We start from the raw sequence: 20,388 nt of genomic DNA, 5'->3' as shown, positions 1-20,388 counted from the left end.
GAACCCAATACCAGATGAACTTAAAATGTCTTCAACAATTATGCTCAAACACAGTGTTGAAACAATAAAAGCCATGAGATGTCTGTCCACTGATAATTTAATATATGTTCTTTTTACCTCATTGAAATGTAAATGGGTTATCTCAGTCATCGGGATTTGGTTTGAAAACTTCCTGGCCAGGAAGTAACAAAAAAAACAGCGAAATATTTTAAAGACAGCTCCCGAATAGAAGCCATGTAATTGACATATACCCACGTTTAGACCAGAACTAGCCTTGCTATTGCTCGTCGTCCATCGAAAACGCTTAATTTCTCTATATGTTAGTGAAATAGATATTTTCACAATATATAGTGAAGGTCAATATATATAACAATTGATGATTTTTGGATAATTGTGGAGTCAACTTAGCGAAAAACAGGAGAATGTTTATTTCCAGAACACTCTCATAGGAAGGGGACTTAGACTATTTCTGGTTATTTTCTCTCGGAATTAATCTAGTTTGGGAAGTTTGTGTCAACGCAGTTTTTAGATTTGTACAAGTTGAATTTTGTTGAAAAAAGTTGAATTTGGCGAAAAAGTTGAATTAAACAGTTGTTAACCTAGTTCACGTGTTATGACTTTTTTATATATTCATAACTGAAATGATGAAAACCTCGTTCCATCAGTACCTGCAATGGGATATAAAAACGCGAAAAAAAGAGAACAGAAATACATGTGTGGCAACCATTATCGGAGGGCTAAGGATTAGATTCAATTGATTTTATTGTGTACTAAAAGCATGCAAATGTGTATTATAGTAAATGAAAATTCGTGATACATACAAAGTTCCGCGGAGAAAGTTCCAAGACCACTAAAACTCATCCGGGAATTTTCCTCAAAGAAAAATGGAATTGATAAAACGTGTGACAAATGTGTTTGTGAAACTCTCTGATTGCAAAGAGTTTTTCTTTTACCAGATTTGTAGAAGTCCGTCTTTTTAAGGAATATTTCCAACATAATTTTAATTGTTTAGTGTGTGGTAGCGATGGCCACACCTACGACAACGAGTGTCTGTTGAGGAAGAAGCGATGTCTCCTCAAACAGGTTGAGGATGGAACTGAGCTGGTCAAGACTATGAACGGAAAATGTCCAGTTGACTGCAAACTCAGCCACTGGTCCGAGTGGGGCGTATGCAGGTAACAACCCCCCCCCCCCCCCTAAATATTTGTAGATCGCCAGTCACACTTCGGCTGTAAAATGTTTTGAGTGTAGCCCGGGGATGAAAGTAACGGCGAGCTTAAAACCGAACATATGCAATGTTTGAACTTGCTCACTGTTCGATTATTTCAATGAAGCAATCAATGATCAATTCAAATATGCAATTTTAAATTTCTAAAGCACACAAAAGAGGTTTGTTTAAATTTAGGTTTCTGACATTAATTGTGTTGACGAATATTTGAAGATTCTATTTTGAGGAATGTTTTTTTTTACTGTTTATTCATGCTGCGCTGTTTTTTTTATTCCAATGACCTCTGTTCAATATTGGGCTGACTAATGCTATCATTATCCATTCTATGTACCGCTTCTTTTCTAGAATTTTCTCTTACATTCCGGGCTGTTATTTACTGAGTGGTTGGGTTTAGAGCTATCGATGTAAGAACGAACAGTGCGAGTGAGCGTGAGATAGACTGTGGCATTGGTAAGAGAGTGAGAACCAGGACCATCAGGCAACAACCCAACGAGAACGGAGCCCAATGTGGCGAATTCTTTGAGGAGAAATACTGCTACCTCGCACCTTGTCCAGATGGTACGTATGCGTTCGAAATATTTAATGCCTTAAAATGTACTTCTGCACAGACACCTGTCTACTTGCACAAACTGCAATGCTTCATTACACACATCCTGCATGAACGTTTTTAGAACTTAGGCCTTTACAATAGTATTAGCTGAGAATTTAGGTGTGCGTGCTCACGTGTGTGTGTATACGCGCGCGTGTGTGTGTGTATTTGTGAATGTGCGCGCTCATGTGTGTGTATATGTGTGTGTGTGTGTGTGCGTGTGTGTATGTATGTATATGTGTAATGCAATTGTGAGTTGTTTGTTCAGATGCGTGTTATGAGAAGACCACGTGTTCGGATGAGGGTAAATACAAAGTGTGCAGGTCTGGCCAGTGCATGTGTCCCGACTGTACTTTTGCAACGCCCACTGAAGTGTGTGGAGACAACAACCGGACCTACACAAGCGAGTGTGAATTGAGGGAGAAGGCATGCAAGAAAGAGATAACTGCCACTGCAGTCAAGTACGAGGGCAAATGCGAGCAAGCACGTAAGTTGCAAACCCTACATACACAACCCATTCAGTCTTAATCAGGTTTATCTTTCTCCCCCGAACTCTCTCTGTTTTATTATATGTATTTTACTTAAACTGCGGCATTCTGAATTTCACAAAGGGAAGGGGTGCCTAAGATTCACCCTTGATAGTTGCAGTCCTGTTAGTTAGTTTTACGATTTTTCTGCTTGACCGAATGAATTTTAATGAATTAGTTTTTGTGATTTTTTCACGCTTTACTTCATTTTTTGCGTAACCTCGAGCGATCGCATTCAGAATTTAAGGCAATTGAACGTGACGATATTAATCAGAAATACGAAAAGGTGCGTCGATTAAATCTGTGTTCGAATTATTTTTTGTTTTATTTTTGTTTCTAAAGTTCTGCAGTTTTCTAACTAGAAAGTTTTCGGAATTTACATGTCAACATAAATCAGTGAATCACTTTTTGGTTGAAATTTGAGGACAAACTCTTACTGAAGGTAAAGTAAACTAAAATTAAAAAATTATGGTTCCGACCACCTTTAGTGTGCGGAGTGGGGGGGGGACTAGATGCTCAACTAATTTTTGTTCAGTCAATTTTCGCCGATCGATATATATTCATCGTAGAGTTGTGAGTGGTATCGTCAGAAAGCTTGTCAAGCGTAGAATATCAATTTTTTTAAGATTTTTTGATTTTTTTCGAGGAGTTAGGGAGGCCTGAACTTTTGTTAACGTAAAGATAACTTCCATTGTTTTTTTCACACTTTTCGTAATTTTGTTCGAACCAACTTGGCTAAAGTTATTGTTAAATTGTTTACAACTCAGTGATTTCTTAGCCCACTTTGTTGAAACTGACAGGTTTTGCAGACGTCAAAAGTGCTGAAATATTTTCTGTTCATTCAGCTGAGGGCTATTTTTTACCTCTGGTTCCTATGAAACTGTTCTAGAACTAACAATTTTGCGGTTTTTCGCCGCATAAATCAATATCGAAACAATGCAGCATTAGTTTTTCATAGATTCCGTTGTCAAAATAACTTGCGCTGTTTTTTCTGGCACAATGACGCTTTTAACAGAGGCGCAGCAACAGGAAGGCCCTTTTTGGTCTTTTCGTTGGTTTCTGTAATGAAAAAGATTCGGATTTTCTTTTGGCTCTGTCCTTTTGAAAAGCCGCAAACCGAAAACTCAGGCTATTATTGGAGTTGTTATGTTTTTTTTCGTTGTACAGATTTTGTTATGATAACATGACGTCACAATGACTTCAAATCTGCTTTTTGTTCATTAGTTCATGCAATTTCAAGTGAATTACGTGCGTGAAGTTAATTTTTACTCTTAGTAGAGAGAGTTTTTTGTTCATTCTCGAGACTGTAGTCTAGGTCACACATGATCAATCGACTCTCAAATTTCGTTTCGTGACTCTAAAATTGATTTCTCTTAACTTTAATACAAGGGGATAAGGTCAGGAGAATTCTTTGGTTTACGAGGATTTTTTAAATTAGACTTCAAGATTTGCATAAGTGAAGTCACTTTTCACTCTATGTGGAGCGATTTTTTGTTAATTCACGTGACTGAGTTTTTGATCACTCGTGACTTACCTCACTGTCAAAATGACTTGGCTGTACTTAAACTCAGGCGATAAGGCGAGTGTGCCACTCTAATTAAAGGTTATTTGTGACCAACTAAAAGAAGCAGCAATAAATTATTCAGGTTCTTTACCAAACTATAAGATCTCAGCGTTTAACAGAAAAAGTTTCGTTTTTGGTCTGTTTATTTTACTGTTTTTTTTAGAGTTCAGATATACAAAGCTTTTTTCTATCTATAATCTTTGCAAAATTTTCCTGCCAATTTTTGGACAATATATTTTTTAAATAGAACGTGCCATAGAGAGGTGCCATATACGTTAAAACGAGGCCCAACAAAAAAATTTTATGTTTTTTCAGTAAAGCTAATCGTTTTTACGGCTCCGACAGTATTTTCATAAATTTTTATGGCTCCGACAGTATTTTAAAAAATTTTCAATAGTATTTTCATCGAATTGTTGAAATGCGTTGTTTGCTTCCTAGGGAGCTATAAAGCAAACTAATTTCAACTGATAATTAATGGTTTTTTCTAAAAATAAGTCGCTAATTATCCACATTTTATAATTTTTTTGATAATGGAATTTTTCTTATGTTCTCAGCTACTGTGGTAAAAATTTGGAGAAAATATTTTTTCCAATGGACTAGCGGCAGTAGCATGACATGTTTTAGAATAATTGTGCAATTTTACAAAATATAATAGTCGGATTGTATTGGGGAGCTGTGCCTGTTTTTAAAGAAGTTTCGGCGTTTTTTGTTTTTTTCGTCAATCAAAGACCAGAATGGTTTCAAATCAATGGTCAGTTTTTGAGAAATCAATTTTAGGGGTAAATAAAAATCAGAGAACGTACATTACAATTTCAGCGTAAAGCGTATTGTTTTCTTTTGGCTTAGAACGTTGTGTTTGTGTAAAATTGTTTGCAATTTTGTATTCTCTTATTATTTTGATTTCTCCATAAAGTCCCCTCCAAGGCATCGTCCCAATAAGGCATTATATAATAAGTTTATTGTTTTGAGCTTAAAGCGTTTTTTAATGGATACACCAATAGTTTCTAACAATATATGAAGTTTTGAAAGTTTTCTATCTCCTCCTCATTTTGTAGTAAATAAGTGAAAAATCTGGTTGAGCGGGGTCGAAAAATTATGCGCCAACGCTGGTTTACAGTTCAGTAAATCTCTATATCTTGTGGCAATATGAGGAGTTGTTCATGCACCAAATTTGAAGACTTTTGACGCACCGGGAAACCCTCGGATGCCAGGTCGTACTCTGTTAACGAAATGATCAACAAATTATAACCATAAGTAGCAGTTGTGAGTCACCAACAATATAAGGTGTTTGGCGAAGGTCATTGTACCAAAACAATTATGTTCCTCAGAAGGTATCGATCTTTAAGTATGATCAAATGCCATAGTAAGTTTCAACAAGAAGGCTGGCTTGATTCACTTCACAGGCGCAGAAAGTTCCAACACCCGCATTGACAAATAAAAAAAAACGAGAATAATGCGAAGGAGAAAAACATGCATTTTCAATACCTCTTTCTGCAAATTGTGATGAAAACAGAATCTCGACCAATAGTTTACGACATAGAAAACCTTAAAGTTGTTTGATTCGGAGTCTTTAAGAAATCATTAATATGATAGAATCATTTTTTTTAGCTGCGAGCCTGTATAATGAACATAGATAGCTGTATTGCGTTTCTCTCGTTCTTCTCACGAAGAGGAAGTTTGGTAAAAAAAAAAATTGGTGGCAAGGTTATAGATGACGACCATTGACGACCATTTTATCAATTTTCTGTTTTAGAACTTTTACTGCAGTCTCGCAATTTTTTCACTCACTTAGATGTCTTAAAGTTGCAATTAGTTTTGTTAGTGGTCTCTGTAGCGTTTGATTTTGATAAGAACTAATTTTTCTCAAATATTGTATTAAGAGAAAAATAAAAGACATAGGAACAATTTCTAATTTGATTTAAAAAAGTTGTGCTCAAGCAGAAAATATCTTTTTTGTGAAAAAAGCAAATTGTTGCTATTGCGAACTAGCAAAGAATTCATTGACCCCTAAAATTAGGTACAAACCAAAAATTATTCCAACTAAAGAGGAAAAAAGTGAAGAATTTAATAAATGTATTGTGTTCTGTCATTGATATCACGGACACCAGTCGCTTCAAATACAAAACCATGAATTGATGATTACAACCACGATGTGTAGGTTTATATTTTTTCAACAATCAATCACGAGAAATCATAGAAACAAAAAGTAAAACAGTTTTAAAAATGTATCAAATTAATTTTAATGTTAGTTTAAAAAAATGTGCCTTAAAAAGATCATCGTCGCTACATCGAATAGAAACCCAAGCAAACAGACAATTTTACTTGCTAGGGAAAATTTTTATTGAACTTTTGAGCCACAACGGAGAAATTTCTATTGAGAGGGGAAAATGAGGAAGAACTTTACGAATATCTTGAATTTTTTTGTCATTGATATCTTTAAAACAAAAAAAAATTAAAAAATAAAGAAAAGTAGTGCCAAAACTAATTACCAATTAGTTTTCAAAATCAATTTATCACCATCAAGAACAGCTTGCATGCTAAGTGAAATTCGAAAACTCCAATTTTTGTATTGACGGAGACATTTGTAGTCTGTTCAAATTTGTAGAACGACAAAAGTAGATAAACATTTCAGAAGAATTGAAATATGTTAACTTTACAAAAAGGACGAGACAATTCTCTATTTAGCGTTTCAAAAATAAACATGCTGTCAATGTCTTGGTCAAAGTTCTGCGGCGACTACTTTTTTTGAATGAAAAACATTTTTGATTACGACAGTCAGCAGAATCTGTTAAGGTGTTCCTATATATCACTCAAAAATTTTCTACCATAAAACTGCCATTTAAAACAAATAGGTAATTGGAATTTAGTTGATAGTTGCCTGGTTAAAGTCTGCATATCAGGTATAAAAATTTTGCTATTTGGTCTTGAGAAACAAAAGACTAGTTTTGCTTAAATCAGCCATTTTTGAGAAATATTGCGACAATTACCACAAACTGGGCTACAATAAGAATGAATTAGATAGGAATCAAGTTAATAATGCGGTTTCTTAACATAGCCTAGTTCGTATACTATTCTAATAATTGGCAATCAGTTTGCCTGCAATATTCTTTGAAAATGTTATTTATTAAGATTTTTAATTTGTCCCATTTGGATAACCGATGTCTTAAATGCTCCATAAATTTATTTTTTGGTCAGTTTGCTTGATTGATTATTCTCTCAAAGACAAATGTCAGCGTCGTTATGTGGTCTACAGAAAGTGTTTTTTTAAATTTTTTTAAATCCGTTTTTACCATGAAATGATTGAAGAATGAGGTTTTCGCAGCAACATTGAGTAAAAATGGGCGCTTCTTCATGCCAGCTTTAAACATTTGAACAGGTTGCGTATTCTTATTAAATGTGAAAAATATCTCTTGTTTTGTTTAATTATTTTTTACCGTTGACCGCAATTAATATCCTGTACCATTATTGTTATTTTGGGGTTTTTGTTTATTCTGCGGAAAAGCTTTTCTCCTTTGCAACGAGATATAAGGAAGATGATTGGGTACGTGGGGAATTCTGTGACTGGAGACGAGAGAAAAACAAGTGAGCATTTTTTAAACCAGAATTCAAAGCTCTGAAGGCTTTTTAAGAATTATAAAGATAAATAGCTTTTTTAGGCTTTTTAGAAGGCTTTTTTAGAATTATAAAGATGAATTGAGGACTACCTCTATGTTTGCGAAGACGAACTGTTGCTTTTACTTAAAGAGCATGACGAAGTTGAATCAAGATAGTGTGAACAAGTGACAGTTTATATATTTATTTTGAAAACAAAATTATCCTCAATTTCTCAAATAAGAAAAAAATACACTTTTACATTCGTTTTTTGAATTCTTTTTAAAAAAGACTTCACCAATTTTTTCGCATTTCTCTTTACTCGAGAATTAGTTACAAGTTACCAGGCATTTTAATTTTCTTACTTTGAGTTTTCTTTTCTCTGAAATCCATTTAGCAACCTTAAATGAATAATTTTCTGAAATATCGAAAGGGCATTTGAGCCCCTAAGAGCACAAAAAGCTTGACGAGGTACGAAATGTTTTTAAAAATGATATTTTAAGCCTCCTTTTTGTCGGAAAAAGATAAAAATTCACTTTTCAGATCAATACGGTTTTCTCGGTTCTACTTTTTTTCACGCCTATTCATTTAACCCCCTATCATTTAACCCCGATTTATTTACCCCTCTATCATTTCACCCCTCTATCATTTCATCCCGCCAATTAGCAGTCGACATTAAAGGCATGTTTTGTCATAATTAAGTGGATAAATTAATCCCACGTTCGGTTGTGATAGTTTCATATCAAGTTGCACGAGCCGCTGAGGCATGGCCATGGCCCGCGAGGCATGGCCAAATGATTACATTGCTAATTTAATAATCATAATTTTTTAGAAAGATTAAAATTGGGGTGGAATGATAGAGGGGTTAAAAGATAGAGGCGTTAAATGATACAGTGATGAATAAATCGGGGTTAAATGATAGGGGGTTAAATGAATAGGGGTGAAAAAGCTGGACACCGGTTTTCTCAAGCTTTACAATGATGCCACTTTTGAAAAGAAACTGACTGCCAAATTGGCTCAAAAAAAAGCCATACAAGTATAAATTTCCTACCTCAATTAGTTTTGGAGGGCCTGAATGAGCAGACATTGTTTTTTGCTGAAAACTGTGGAGTTTTTAATCATTAAATGTTGAAATATACCTTAATAAATTAACTTTAGCAAAACGGGGAATCGGCAAAACTAACGGTGATCCTCAGTGGTCATTTAGGTCGAAAGGTTGAAGGTTTTCTCTACAACTTGAAGAGGAGTTACGGTGATTAATTTTCTTAATCGGTTAATTTGTTGTTGAAACTGCATGGAAAATAGTAATAAATTGTGACGCGAGTGAAAATACTGATTTTTCAATTGTTGAACAAAACTAAGCAGCTGACAGAAAAGATATTGGTGGGTTTGTTCAGACTGGTTTTCAATCAGTGGTTCAAGCAAGAGCGAGGAAATTTGGTGTCAAAAAATTGTTTTGAGCTGAGCGAGCGACATTTTTTTTCAGATGAGGTTCTTTCACATATGTTTTTATAGTTTAAACTGTGAAATATTGAGCCAAAGTGGTTTTTACCAAGTTTTCTTCTGTAATCACAAGTAATTTTATTTGAATAATCTGTGACTATCTGAATCGAATAGTAAACTTTAATATGCAATTTGAGCTATTTTGCTATTTTAAACACTTTTTCACCAATATTTCTATCTTTGTGACAATTTTTAGACTATAGAATTAACATTTGTTTAAAGTTGTTTTTTTAAAGTTTTGGTGGCGGTTTCCGTTGATTGATGATATCTTCGACCCGTTTTTTATAAGCCAATTTGGTTGTTTTTTTGTCTATTTCTTCCCTTTTTGAGCCTTATGGAAAAGTTCTTCTTCTTACTCAATCTTTCCTTCGTTTTCAGTTTTTTTATTGAAAGAAATTTTCAGTGGGTGTTTCCATTGAGAGGAGCACGTGAAGGTTGGATGGGGCAGTTTTCACTGTAACATTTTTTCGTCTGACGCATTTGACAGAGGGTGAATTTTTAGTTTGTTTCATTTCTTTTCTGTTTGTTTCGGTATTCAGTTTTTAGTGTTTCGGTATTCATATTTAGTGATGTTTTCATATCATTTGCTAATCTTTGAATGAACTAAAACTAACCTTATTCCTCGGCGTCTTTCAAATGATTGCTCTGAAAACGCGAATGGCGAAAATTTTTTGGAAACCTGTCCTCAGATTTTGAATTTCCCACGTCTTTTTGGTGAGAAGATGACTGACGCCTAAGTGTCTTTTTAATAGCCGCCCTCATCTTCTCAGACGGCTGTTATAGCGCTCCTATTTTTTTACAATTCAAAGAATTTGAATTGTATCGGAGTGCTGTCTTTTTTAAGATCTGTTCACACATTTTCATGATTTTTGAAGTCAAATTGGAGTGGTGATTTTAGTCACGCCGAACAGGAAGTGGAGCGAAAAAGCGAGTGGTTTTGCTGCGTTAATTTTTTTTGCTCTAAATTTAAAGTTAAGTGAGAAAACGGTGTTTGAACAAAAATTCGCTTCCTCCCTAGTGGTTTTTTTTGTTCACATGCGGCAATTTTACTTTGATTTTTACTTTTTTTTTTATTTTTTTGATCGGATTTTTTTCTTAATGTTTGTTCCCAATCCATTCATAGTTCGTTCAATGTCCAGTTTTCTGTTTAGTCAATGAAAATTCTCTGAATTGTACGTCAGGACTTGTCCTGCGTTGTTTTTTTACTTCGTCGAAATTTTTTTCGCTTTACCCATTTTGCCGCTTTTTCGACATTTTGCTTGAAATCTTTTTGACTTCTCTAGGCTAGTTTCACTCTTCTGTCATTCTGCTCAGAGTCCTTTTAAACAGCAACTGCTCAGCAAAGCAATTCAGAATGAAGAGAGTCAGTATAGGAAAATCAAAGTCAGAAATAGAAACGGGATAAACCCATAAAGCCCATTTTTAGATGCCCGGTACTTGAACTTTGTTCTCATAGTAACTAATTTGTTCTCATTAGTAACTATCTATAATGCTTATTGGTATTGATATTAGACCCTGTAGCCTCTCTCTGAGAGAGACAGGAGTATGTTCAATTACGAAATTGCATCAAAATAAATCGCACTTAAAAATGTTTTTTATACAAAAATCAATTTTTGTTGATATTTTCTTTTCTTTCATTCCCAATAGAGTTATGGGAATCAACGGCGGCTATTTTCCGGCAATCTGCCGGGTATGTTTTCTATCGGAGTCGATTCCGAATTCTTCTTGCGGTTTGAAAGTTGATTTGGTAAGAATTCGCATGGAGAATATATTTGTTAATATAGAACTGAAATCTTCTGTAATAATTTCCGTGGAGAAGCAATTCAAATAACTTGACGGACGGTTTTTATGTACGATTTGGCACATTTAGAGATATGGGATTTTTATTCCCAAAACGGCTTTTAATTAAGTACTAATTGTCTTTTTTTTTCTCAAAACATGCGACGAGCAACATTCTCATTTTTTATTTTGTAGAAATTGTTCAAAGGTGGTAAAGATGAAACTATGAGAATGAATCCGATTACAAATGCCCTCTCACATATTCTAGATAGTAAAACAGATTTCACTTGTCAATTCTTGTAAATATACTCACCTCCCTCTTCTTTGGTCTTTTTTGTACATAACAACGACCTCTAATGAAATTCTCTCAGCAAGTTTGGCAATAACAACCGAGGCCGTGAATATTTGACAAAAGGTTCATAAAGAACACCAGAGAGCACAAACATGTAAGAACTTTGAAATGGTTTTGGAATATAATTGACGGTTCAATATAATTGATTCTTACTGAATGATTAGACAGCAAAAAAATCACTTCTATGCTAAAATTTTTAACAATATGTCAAAAAGTCACCTAATATTTTTACCGAAAAAACTTTTAAAATTGAAAATTGAGCAATTGCGTTGAAACAGGTGACTCTGAAGAGGCAGATCCGATCGAATGTTCTTTGGTGAGCAGTGTGATACGCAATGTGAGGGTGCCAGGAGTGAGTGGTCTGGGCATCTTTAATGGCAGAGTGTGCAAGGGTGGGTGTGGAAGTGTGAACCACTGTTGCGTTCCTCTCCAGAACTCCACCGACACTGTCAGCGTCACATTCCCAGACTTCCCTGGCCGAGTGGTAAGTTAACCCTCATTCCCACTTAACATCAACGTGTACAAACAATGAGTCCAGTGCCATGTATTATTCTATGAGGACTTATTACTCCATGATTCGATAACTGAAACTCGGATTCTAAAATTGTTGACAAAATTCTGCTTTTTTTTGCTTTCAATTGTCAGATTTTTTTTTGATTATATTTCTTTTTAATTAAATCTGCGTGGTCTCCATTATCTAATAATCTTGGTTTATATTGATCTAAAATTTAAATGTTTGCTGATTACTTCTTTTTGCCAATCTTAAGGTTATCTCCGATCTCTGACATTTCTTCCTCTCTCCCTCAGCCTTTTAACTCTCGTTTTTTAATTTCTTGCGTTAATGAACAGCGCTCAAGTACCCTCCTGTTGATTTACATTGCTTACGAAAATACTCCCCTCTCATTGGGTGAGTACAATAAGAATTCGGGCTCGTTTCTAATTCATCAAGAGATTGATTCAGCTCAACACAAGCGTCCAGGAAAAGTTATCTTCACATTGCGTCCCACACAATCGGGTCGCTGATTATCAGACAGTTCAACTAATTGCTGCGTTCAACTACGGAGCTCGCGACAACAGCATATTACCTGATCCTCGTATGATGACAACAGAAAGTGACTGAACTGCTCTGTCGAAGGCAATGGATTGTCCCACTGACTGATAATTTCTGCTATCAGCTAACAACAACATGCGCAATAAGGCCTTCTTCAGAGTCCTCGACAGACCGCCCAAAACTTCAATTGCCAGCGGGACGAACATAATTCCTTGTTGAGCACAACTATTTTCATACTGAGCATATTTTCGATCTTCGGCAGCTTCAATTGCATAGCCTGACTTCTCTTCCGCATGAGAAATAATGTTCGGTTGCAGAGAGGAAGTCACGGTTATGTCTAGAGCAGCAGATTGGCCAGATTTCCAACAAGGCAGATAGACGTCTCCTGGGCGTGAGTTGTTTTCCGCAATGAGATTGCGTTTTTCAATTACTGGAGACAAGTTAGCTGCTGAACAGGCAGAAGCTATGCGATCGCGAATTCTATCGTGCCTTGAAATCGCATCTCCCCTTCCATGGCAGGCAACTGCATGGTCACCAAACGTGTCCAATGTACCTGACTTACAATAAGGACATTTTCTTTCTTGATCATAAACCGCGATCCCGAGCCTGTACTTGACACTGACTTGAAAATCCTTAGCCGAAAGGTGTAGACCTAGAGCGGGAACTGGAGGCGCAGCAAGCCATGCTCCTGAATGAGGCAGGCATAGTGATTGGAGTCTTGCCTTTTCCCTAGTTGACGATTGATTTCTTATTAGGTCAGCAAGTTTTTCTTTATCAAGTGCTTCTTGGATCTTCTTTTGCGTGTGCGAAAGTAGATTGAACTGTTCCAGACTCTGTTGTAACTCTTCAAAAGTGTCAATTTCTGAGGGACGCCTACTTGTTATTTTGTTCACCAGCTCGTCTGAGGCTAAAGTTGAGCCCACAAATGCACTTTTGTATTGCTCTTGTGACTGTCTGACGCCTAGTCCGGACAAACTGATAGGTAAGGAAGACTGTTGCCATGCGTCATCACCAATAATTGAGCCAATAATTTGATCCAACACTTCTCTTTGGCCGTCATCGAAACTTTTTAATACTTCGAGCATCTCGTTTGATGGAGTGTTAGTTCGTAATGAGTATACTAGTTTCGGAGTTCCCAAACAGTAGCGAAGGATACCCAATGCACATTGAGGATCGTTGAGGTGATGTAAATTATCCAGCATAGATAAAATTTTTTGAACTCCCCTCTTCAAACAAGAAGCGACAAACTCTTTTGAACCAACTGCAGCACCCAGAATTTCAAAGCCATTTCCCAAATTCCTTTTTACTGCCTGATCAATGGAGGGTAAATCTTTAATTGACCACAGCTCACATTTGTCTTTTCTCAAGATTAGGCCTCTCTCGGGGCCGTCATTGGCTAGGATTTCAAGCGTTTGTTTGATCTGATCTTCACAACCAGCAATAAACCCATCATCTAAGTACCAAGTGTGCTGTACCAAATCCGGAACTGAAGTCTTGATCTTCTGTATGATCGGCCATAACGTCAACGAGAACAATAACGGTCCCAGCGGATCACCCTGCTGAACGCCCGATTCACTTTGAATGATTGAATTGTTATAAAAGAGTGGTGTGTGCTGGGAGTAGCAAAAATTGGTGAAGGCGGCAATTCCTGGAATAAATTCATAAGTTGCTTTTAATAAGTGTGATCGCTTGACTGAGTTAAAAGCGTTTTGGAAATCAATTTGAAGCACGCCTCCGTCCTTCTGAGCACTTACTATGTTATCGAATGTATTTTTGGACGAATGAATGATTGCCTCAGCGCCTCCGCTAATGCCGACTCCAATTGCAAGCTGTCAAATAGCTCAATTGCTTCTGATTTAGCTTCACTTGCCAGGCAATTTTGCTATGAGGCGTCGCAACACTTCGGCAACTGCTATCGGACGCTCCCCACCTTTCTTTTTGGATAAAGCCGTGTGTGAAGTGCAGCAGAGTGCTTTGGAAACAAAAACAGGAAAGAGACCCCTACTACCAAAGTTTACAAACTTTGTTATCGCTTTCAGTGCAAACTCGGACCGATCAGGTGCAGTGCAGTCTACTGCGTGCTGAAGATGTTCTGGAAACATCTTAGAGGGACCGGCTGCAGTGTGTTTGCTGAATGTCTTAAGTTGTTCATAAACTGCGTTTTCACTAAACTGGAACGCATTGGATGCAATATCGTCAGGTAAACTGACATCAGGTATCGGTTCTTTCGGGTGTAACTTTTCCAGTGCTTTGAATGTAGCTTTGTTATCGGGTGCGAGACCTTCAGAAGCTAAAACTTTAGCAGCTCGGCCAAATTGGCCTTGTAGGCACAACGTCTTCGCTCTGACCGATATTTCTTCAATGCTGTTAGTTCTCTGTCTTTTTGATTGTTTCAAGGAGACAGCTTCTGACCAAAGCTTCCCATATTCACCGGCGTTCCAACGATCAAAACGTTCTGCGAGACGTTGGTCTTGATTGCGCTTTTGCTTTTTGCCTCCGCGGTTACAAGCACGTAGAACGCATTTTGAAACCGCAAAAAGTTTTTGCCAATTTGTCTCATTGTCTGGAGCCTCAACACATTCAAGAAGAATACCTGATAGCAGTTGAGACCATATTGCTCTGAATTTGATAGGAACAAAGCGACAGGTTGGCACGTACGAACTCAATATTGTCAACACCTCTGGCAATTTGTTACTTTCTGACTTTATTGAGAGATCAACACGTTCAAAAAATGAGTTATTCAACTGACTGGAATCAGTTGAATCACAGGAGATCAGTAGATTGTCTATTTTATTTGAGAGGTCTGTGTTAATTTTCCGACGGCTGCACAACTGCTCTTTGTATTTTGAGTACGCCCAAATTGATTTTGTTTTGAACCAAGCGTCGTGCTCTGACCCCAACCAAAATATCTTACTTTGGTGTACTGATCGCAGTTTTCTAGTACTTGAACTCTGTAGAGTTTATCTGAGGTATCTGGCAGAAAAAGAATTGTGCCTGCAGCTACGTGAAAAAACTCTTTAACACAAACATTTTGCAACTCCTGGGTCAAACCCGTATGCATGTCTTCGCTGGTTTCAGGATTTTGTGGTTCGCTTTGTGTGCCTACATTCTCTAATTGCTTTGCACCACTCTCGTCGAAAATTGCATTTCTTAAGTTGTATTTCATTTTGAAAAAAACCACAGGTTGGGGGAACTAACTTTGGAAACTACCCAACAAACAGAGACTGTTGTATGTTGTAAGACGATTGTTTTCACAGGCAAACCGCCCCAGAAAACTTGGGGGACAGACTGGGCGGGGGGGGGGGGGGGGTATTAGGAACAATCTCACCAAATATTAGGCACTTCGTCTAGTCCCACAGACAGGACGCAAAAACAGTAAGCTTCTGTAATTTTCTCTTGTTTGCTTGTTGATTTCGCTTAGCGAGCTAACAAAGCTAACAACGCACGTGGATTAGGACCTCATTCTGTCTCTTGTTTTTCTGTCTTGCAGATATTACAAATATTACAAATTCTGCTAGTTGAGTCTATTAATTCTTGCAATATCTCCCTCCCAAATTTATTGGAAGAATATGACGAATTGAAATAAACAGCATGGAATGTGCATTTTCTGCGCAGACAGTAGGATGTTATTTCAATACCCCCCCATATCATTATATAAAAATAGTGCATTTTATAACCTAGCAGCCTGTGTACTACCAATTTTACGTTTAAATTAAACCCAGCTTCAAGATTAACTGATTGAGAAATTTGTAGGATATTAGGCGAAAGCTCGATTAGGCAAAACTAATTTTTGTAGCCACTAGGCGAAAATTTTCAACTAATTTTTTGTGGAAATTAGGCGCAAACCAATAAAAAACACTTAAAGACGGTACTTCAAAATCCGCATAACGTTATAAAGTACTCAAGTGCTAACAATTGTTTTAACATTGAAATGAATTGACGAAATTGGCATAAAAATATTTTCTTTTTACACCTTTGGAAATATCTGAGAACAGGATTTTAAAAGTTACTACGGAAGAGTTGAGAACTTTTTTTTTAAAATTGCTTTGTTGTTAATAAATGTGGCGCGGGTGACTTCGAGAAAAACGTTTGCACAAATACGGGATAGAACTAAATTGAAACTATGCAAATTTACATAAAAAACCCCTTTTCTGTGTTTTTGATAGCTATTAACAAGTTAAGTTAATCGTTAGGGACACTTGAGTATTTTGTAGCGTTAATTGGATTTTGAAGTACCGTCCTGAAGTGTTTTAATTGTTTTTCGCCTAATCTCCGCAATATGTTAGCTGAAAATTTTCACCTTGTGGCTACAAAATTTGGCTTTGTCTAATCGTTCTTTTGCCTAATATGCCATCCCCGGTTACTTGAAACACAACGCGATTAGCAGTTTAATTGACTCATTGTTTCTACTGTTCATTCAATTTGGGCCGAAACTTTTGGATTACTTTAATTTTCATTGCGTGGTGCGGGTTCCATTGTTATAAACTGTTTTCCCAACCGTTGATACTTCTTAACTGAAATTATCCATTTGCTAAACTTCTCCCTATTTCTTTCAAGTTTCTCTTCTGGAAATCTTATTTGCTTCTTACAACTGGCAAATTTGTTACATTGGAGTGATTTTTTATACTCGAAGAAATCTATGAAGATCCTATTTTAAATCGGTAATGCTTATCTTAGGAGATGATAAGTCAATTCCGCACGGCAATACAATTTTACTCATTTTTTTGGACTAAATGAAATCTGAAGAGTGTAAAGAAATGCTTGATTCGTTTTCTTCATGCCGTATGTTAAGAGAGCAAAAAACAAAAGAAAAACTGTCGAGTATTCGCGAGAGTATGTTTTTCATGTGTAGCAGGTTCAATGTTGTTTTTAACTGCTCTTAAACAATATTTGTGCTAAATCTGTTAGTCGGATCTATTCAGTCTCCCCCAGTGTTTTTTATGACCCCCAGTTACAAATTATATGTTGTTATATAGCACGTTACTATGTAAGATAATAGCACGTGCGCCTGGTGGTCATAAAAAGTTTCTGCTCACTAAGCTGGAGGGGGGGGGGAACAGAATAGATCCTGTTAGTCTTGCTGGTCTTCCTTTTAGTCCTTTTTTCGTACGACTAATTCTTTGCATGACTAATTATGTTTTGTGACTTTTTGTTTCGAGAAATTGGATGAACCAGTTAAGCCCCTGGGAGTTCAGCTAATGTGCTGTTCCCTTAGAGTCTTTTAGTCTCTAAGTATGTAATTAAACGAAGCTGCTAAGATATATTTGCCGTGAAGGACAGTTTTTCAGAACCATCACCCACCCAGCTCCAGCCCACATCACTGTACACCTCCCTACCACAATTGTTCATGTATTAAAACAGCCCTGAACGGTAAGCTAATAACTACCAAAGGAAACCTCTTTTGATTTAGAGCTATTTTTGCCATTTAATGTATTAGACGTTTTTAGTTGTGAGTTTAAGTTCCTCTCAAACAAACTTTGTAGCAATTATATTAGTCTTGCCGTATTTTCGATGCAATTTTTTGCTTGATCAATTTTTCGTCTGACACTTTTGATTTTTCGTCGAATTTTCTTAGAGACTTTTGGCGCCCTATTTTTCGTTTATTTGATTCTATACCCGTAAACCCGAAGACTCGCCCCCTCCCTCCTCCTCCATACTCCTCCCCCCATTATGCTCAATCCCCCCTCATTGTGCTCAACCCCCCCCCCCCCATTATGCTCAACCCCCCCCCCCCCCCACTCAATGAAGCTAGCCTCCCTCAGCCGCGCAGCTAGCTACTGACAAAGCTAACTGCTCGCCAAATTTTTGAGAGAAATTCGCGCGACGTTAGTGGGGTATGTTTTTGCATTTCCCCCCGTTTCAATCCCAGTTGTTGTCAGTGGGGTTAACCGGCAGCTTTTTTCCGACACTTAGAAATTGTATTCGATTATTTATGGCTTATCTTGCCCTTTATTGATAGTTGGACTCACACAAATGATGCTAAGATTTTTTACAAACTTCTGCAGTCTGTATTGATTTTATGCAATTGTGACATGCATTATTGGAGTTAAACAATCTTTATAATTGTGCGTTTAGACTTTTATCCTAGTCGCTGTCATTAAGCTTATTCAGAATTTGGTTATGTCATATAATGGTGAAACTTTCCCTTGTTTTCTATAATTTTTATTGCCGTTTTTTTACCTGGTTAGCTATTGATTGTCGATAGCTTTATTAAAGTCTATGATGATAGAATGGGTCTTGTGCATTTTTACTTATTCATTTTTACTCCTTGATATTAACTTTTCCTCCACTGTTTCCTTAACCCAATGTCTGAACTATGTCCCATTAATCTTATTTTCTCACATCATTACGAAGCATTCGAATATGTGAAATTTAATCAACCGGTGCTGGAGTTTGGTAATTCTGATTCGACTTTTATTTCAAGCCGCAAGTAAGTTTCATGTGTGCAAAATTGACAAAAACTGGAGCACTATAAAGATGTTTAATGTTTTGACTGATCTATGTTGCAAACTGCACGGTTACTTTTCACACTGACTGTAATAAATTTTAAAAACAAACAAACGAAAAACTACGAATTTGAATGGACAGATTGGGCCAGTAAAGAGAGTTTTTCTCTGCTCAAAAAACAGCCTCCTGGCTTCGAAGAGAATGGGTAATGGTATATGGTCTTGAAAAATAAGATTTATCCACAGAATAGGTTGTTTACACCAACTATATGTGTTACGACTGTTTAGCCTGTTGCACTATGTTATGTGATTAATTGTCTTGTTGCTGTTTGAATTTCGAATTCAATTATGAATTTTTGCATAAATTAGTAGCATCATGAACCACAGAATATTTCAGGTACTGGCAGAACTCAAATAATTTCAGTTTTATTTTGTAGAAATTTCAGTTGGAATCTACTCAAGCTAAAATTTTTGGCAATTTTTGTTGATTGTTTATTGTTGTTTTCAGCCATACCAGGCAGTTCTGCCCACGGCATGTACGTGCCTTTCGGAAAAGGTGGTGGAAAGTTTTGGCAAATCCTACGAGAGTCCAAGTGGACCCCCGTCGTCATAACAACCACCCACCTCTCAACTACACAATAAAAAATAAATAACTCAAAGCGTCTCAAACTCATTTCTAATTTCTCTTCAATATCTCCATTTATCCGATGACTGTAAAATGATGCGGATATTATGTTGAAATAGTACCAACTCATAAGCTGTTTATTATTCATCTACATAATGTGCTGATTATGATCAACTTAAGTCCATAGCCAGTCGTATTGGGCAATAAAATCGAGCAAACAACGTCAACTGGCTCCTAGTCTCATTAGGAAACTCACTTAAAATTCATATTCTATCACAATAAATCATTCAACATGTGAACAAGAATAAATTTAAAGTAATTCTTAATGATAGGTTATGACTAGAAAGATGCTCTAATGTTGCTAGTGATAATCCTGTGCAACGGAATTTCAAGTATCTTGATCGCAATCCTAGTCGCAAAACCTCAATACATACTCCCCGATCTTTGCACATCGTGTTTCAATAAATTACGTATCTTAGCAAGATGTTATCATTTATTGTCGAAACTCAATGTTTATCTTGCTTAGTCATCCCAATGTCTGTTCCAAAAAATCTTTATTCTTTTGAATACTTTCAAGATATAGCAATTTTCATTTCACTGGGAGAAAGCTGTTAGTTGACTATTGCCTTGACGTTATATTGCCCTTAGACTGCTCGGCTACTCATGACGACATTTGTGATGACATTGAATTGATCGAAATTATCGAGATGTTTTTGATTCTGGCTTTGTTAACCCACCCCTGCTTAATTGTATTTAACCAGATAGTCGCAGTAGTGCAGTAATAGTGTATTTACTGTAAATGACTTCGTGGATGAATCAAGTCAGGTGTGCTCATTTGCGCCAATGACGTCTGCGCTTTACTCTTTTAAAGCGTAGACTGAGATGGGATCAAGTCGACACTCCTCAAACGCCCTTCGCTCATTTAACCTTCTTTTATTAGGTGTTCAGCTCATTTTTGTATTGTGGAAGGTTCCGCTCACTGTAGTGGGCGAAAATCGGATCTATTCTGCCCCCCCCCCCCCAAAAAAAAAATATATGGTCCGTAACAACAAATAAATTTTAACTGGGGCATAAAAACACCGGGGGGGGGGGGGGGGGGCAGAATAGATCTCAAAAGTCTAATTAAAACTGGC

The 20,388-nt window shown here is 36.7% G+C and overlaps 1 protein-coding gene across 1 annotated transcript in view; it reads left to right on the top strand.

The window, feature by feature from the left end:
• Window positions 1–19,271, top strand: part of LOC142334995 (uncharacterized) — a 384,183-nt gene extending 364,912 nt beyond the window's left edge. Inside the window, exons 105-109 of the mRNA XM_075383322.1 lie at window positions 1,013–1,175; window positions 1,623–1,786; window positions 2,086–2,304; window positions 11,412–11,617; window positions 19,139–19,271. Of these exons, the coding sequence (XP_075239437.1) occupies window positions 1,013–1,175; window positions 1,623–1,786; window positions 2,086–2,304; window positions 11,412–11,617; window positions 19,139–19,243 (857 nt within the window). The 3' untranslated portion in view covers window positions 19,244–19,271. The remainder of the gene's footprint in view (window positions 1–1,012; window positions 1,176–1,622; window positions 1,787–2,085; window positions 2,305–11,411; window positions 11,618–19,138) is intronic.
• The last annotated feature ends 1,117 nt before the right edge of the window (window positions 19,272–20,388 follow it).

Source organism: Convolutriloba macropyga, chromosome 2, assembly GCF_964194025.1.
Source record: "Convolutriloba macropyga chromosome 2, txConMacr16.3, whole genome shotgun sequence".
NCBI lineage: Eukaryota > Metazoa > Xenacoelomorpha > Acoela > Convolutidae > Convolutriloba > Convolutriloba macropyga.
Note: the sequence above shows the minus strand (reverse complement) of the source record. Positions and strands in the feature narration are given on the sequence as shown.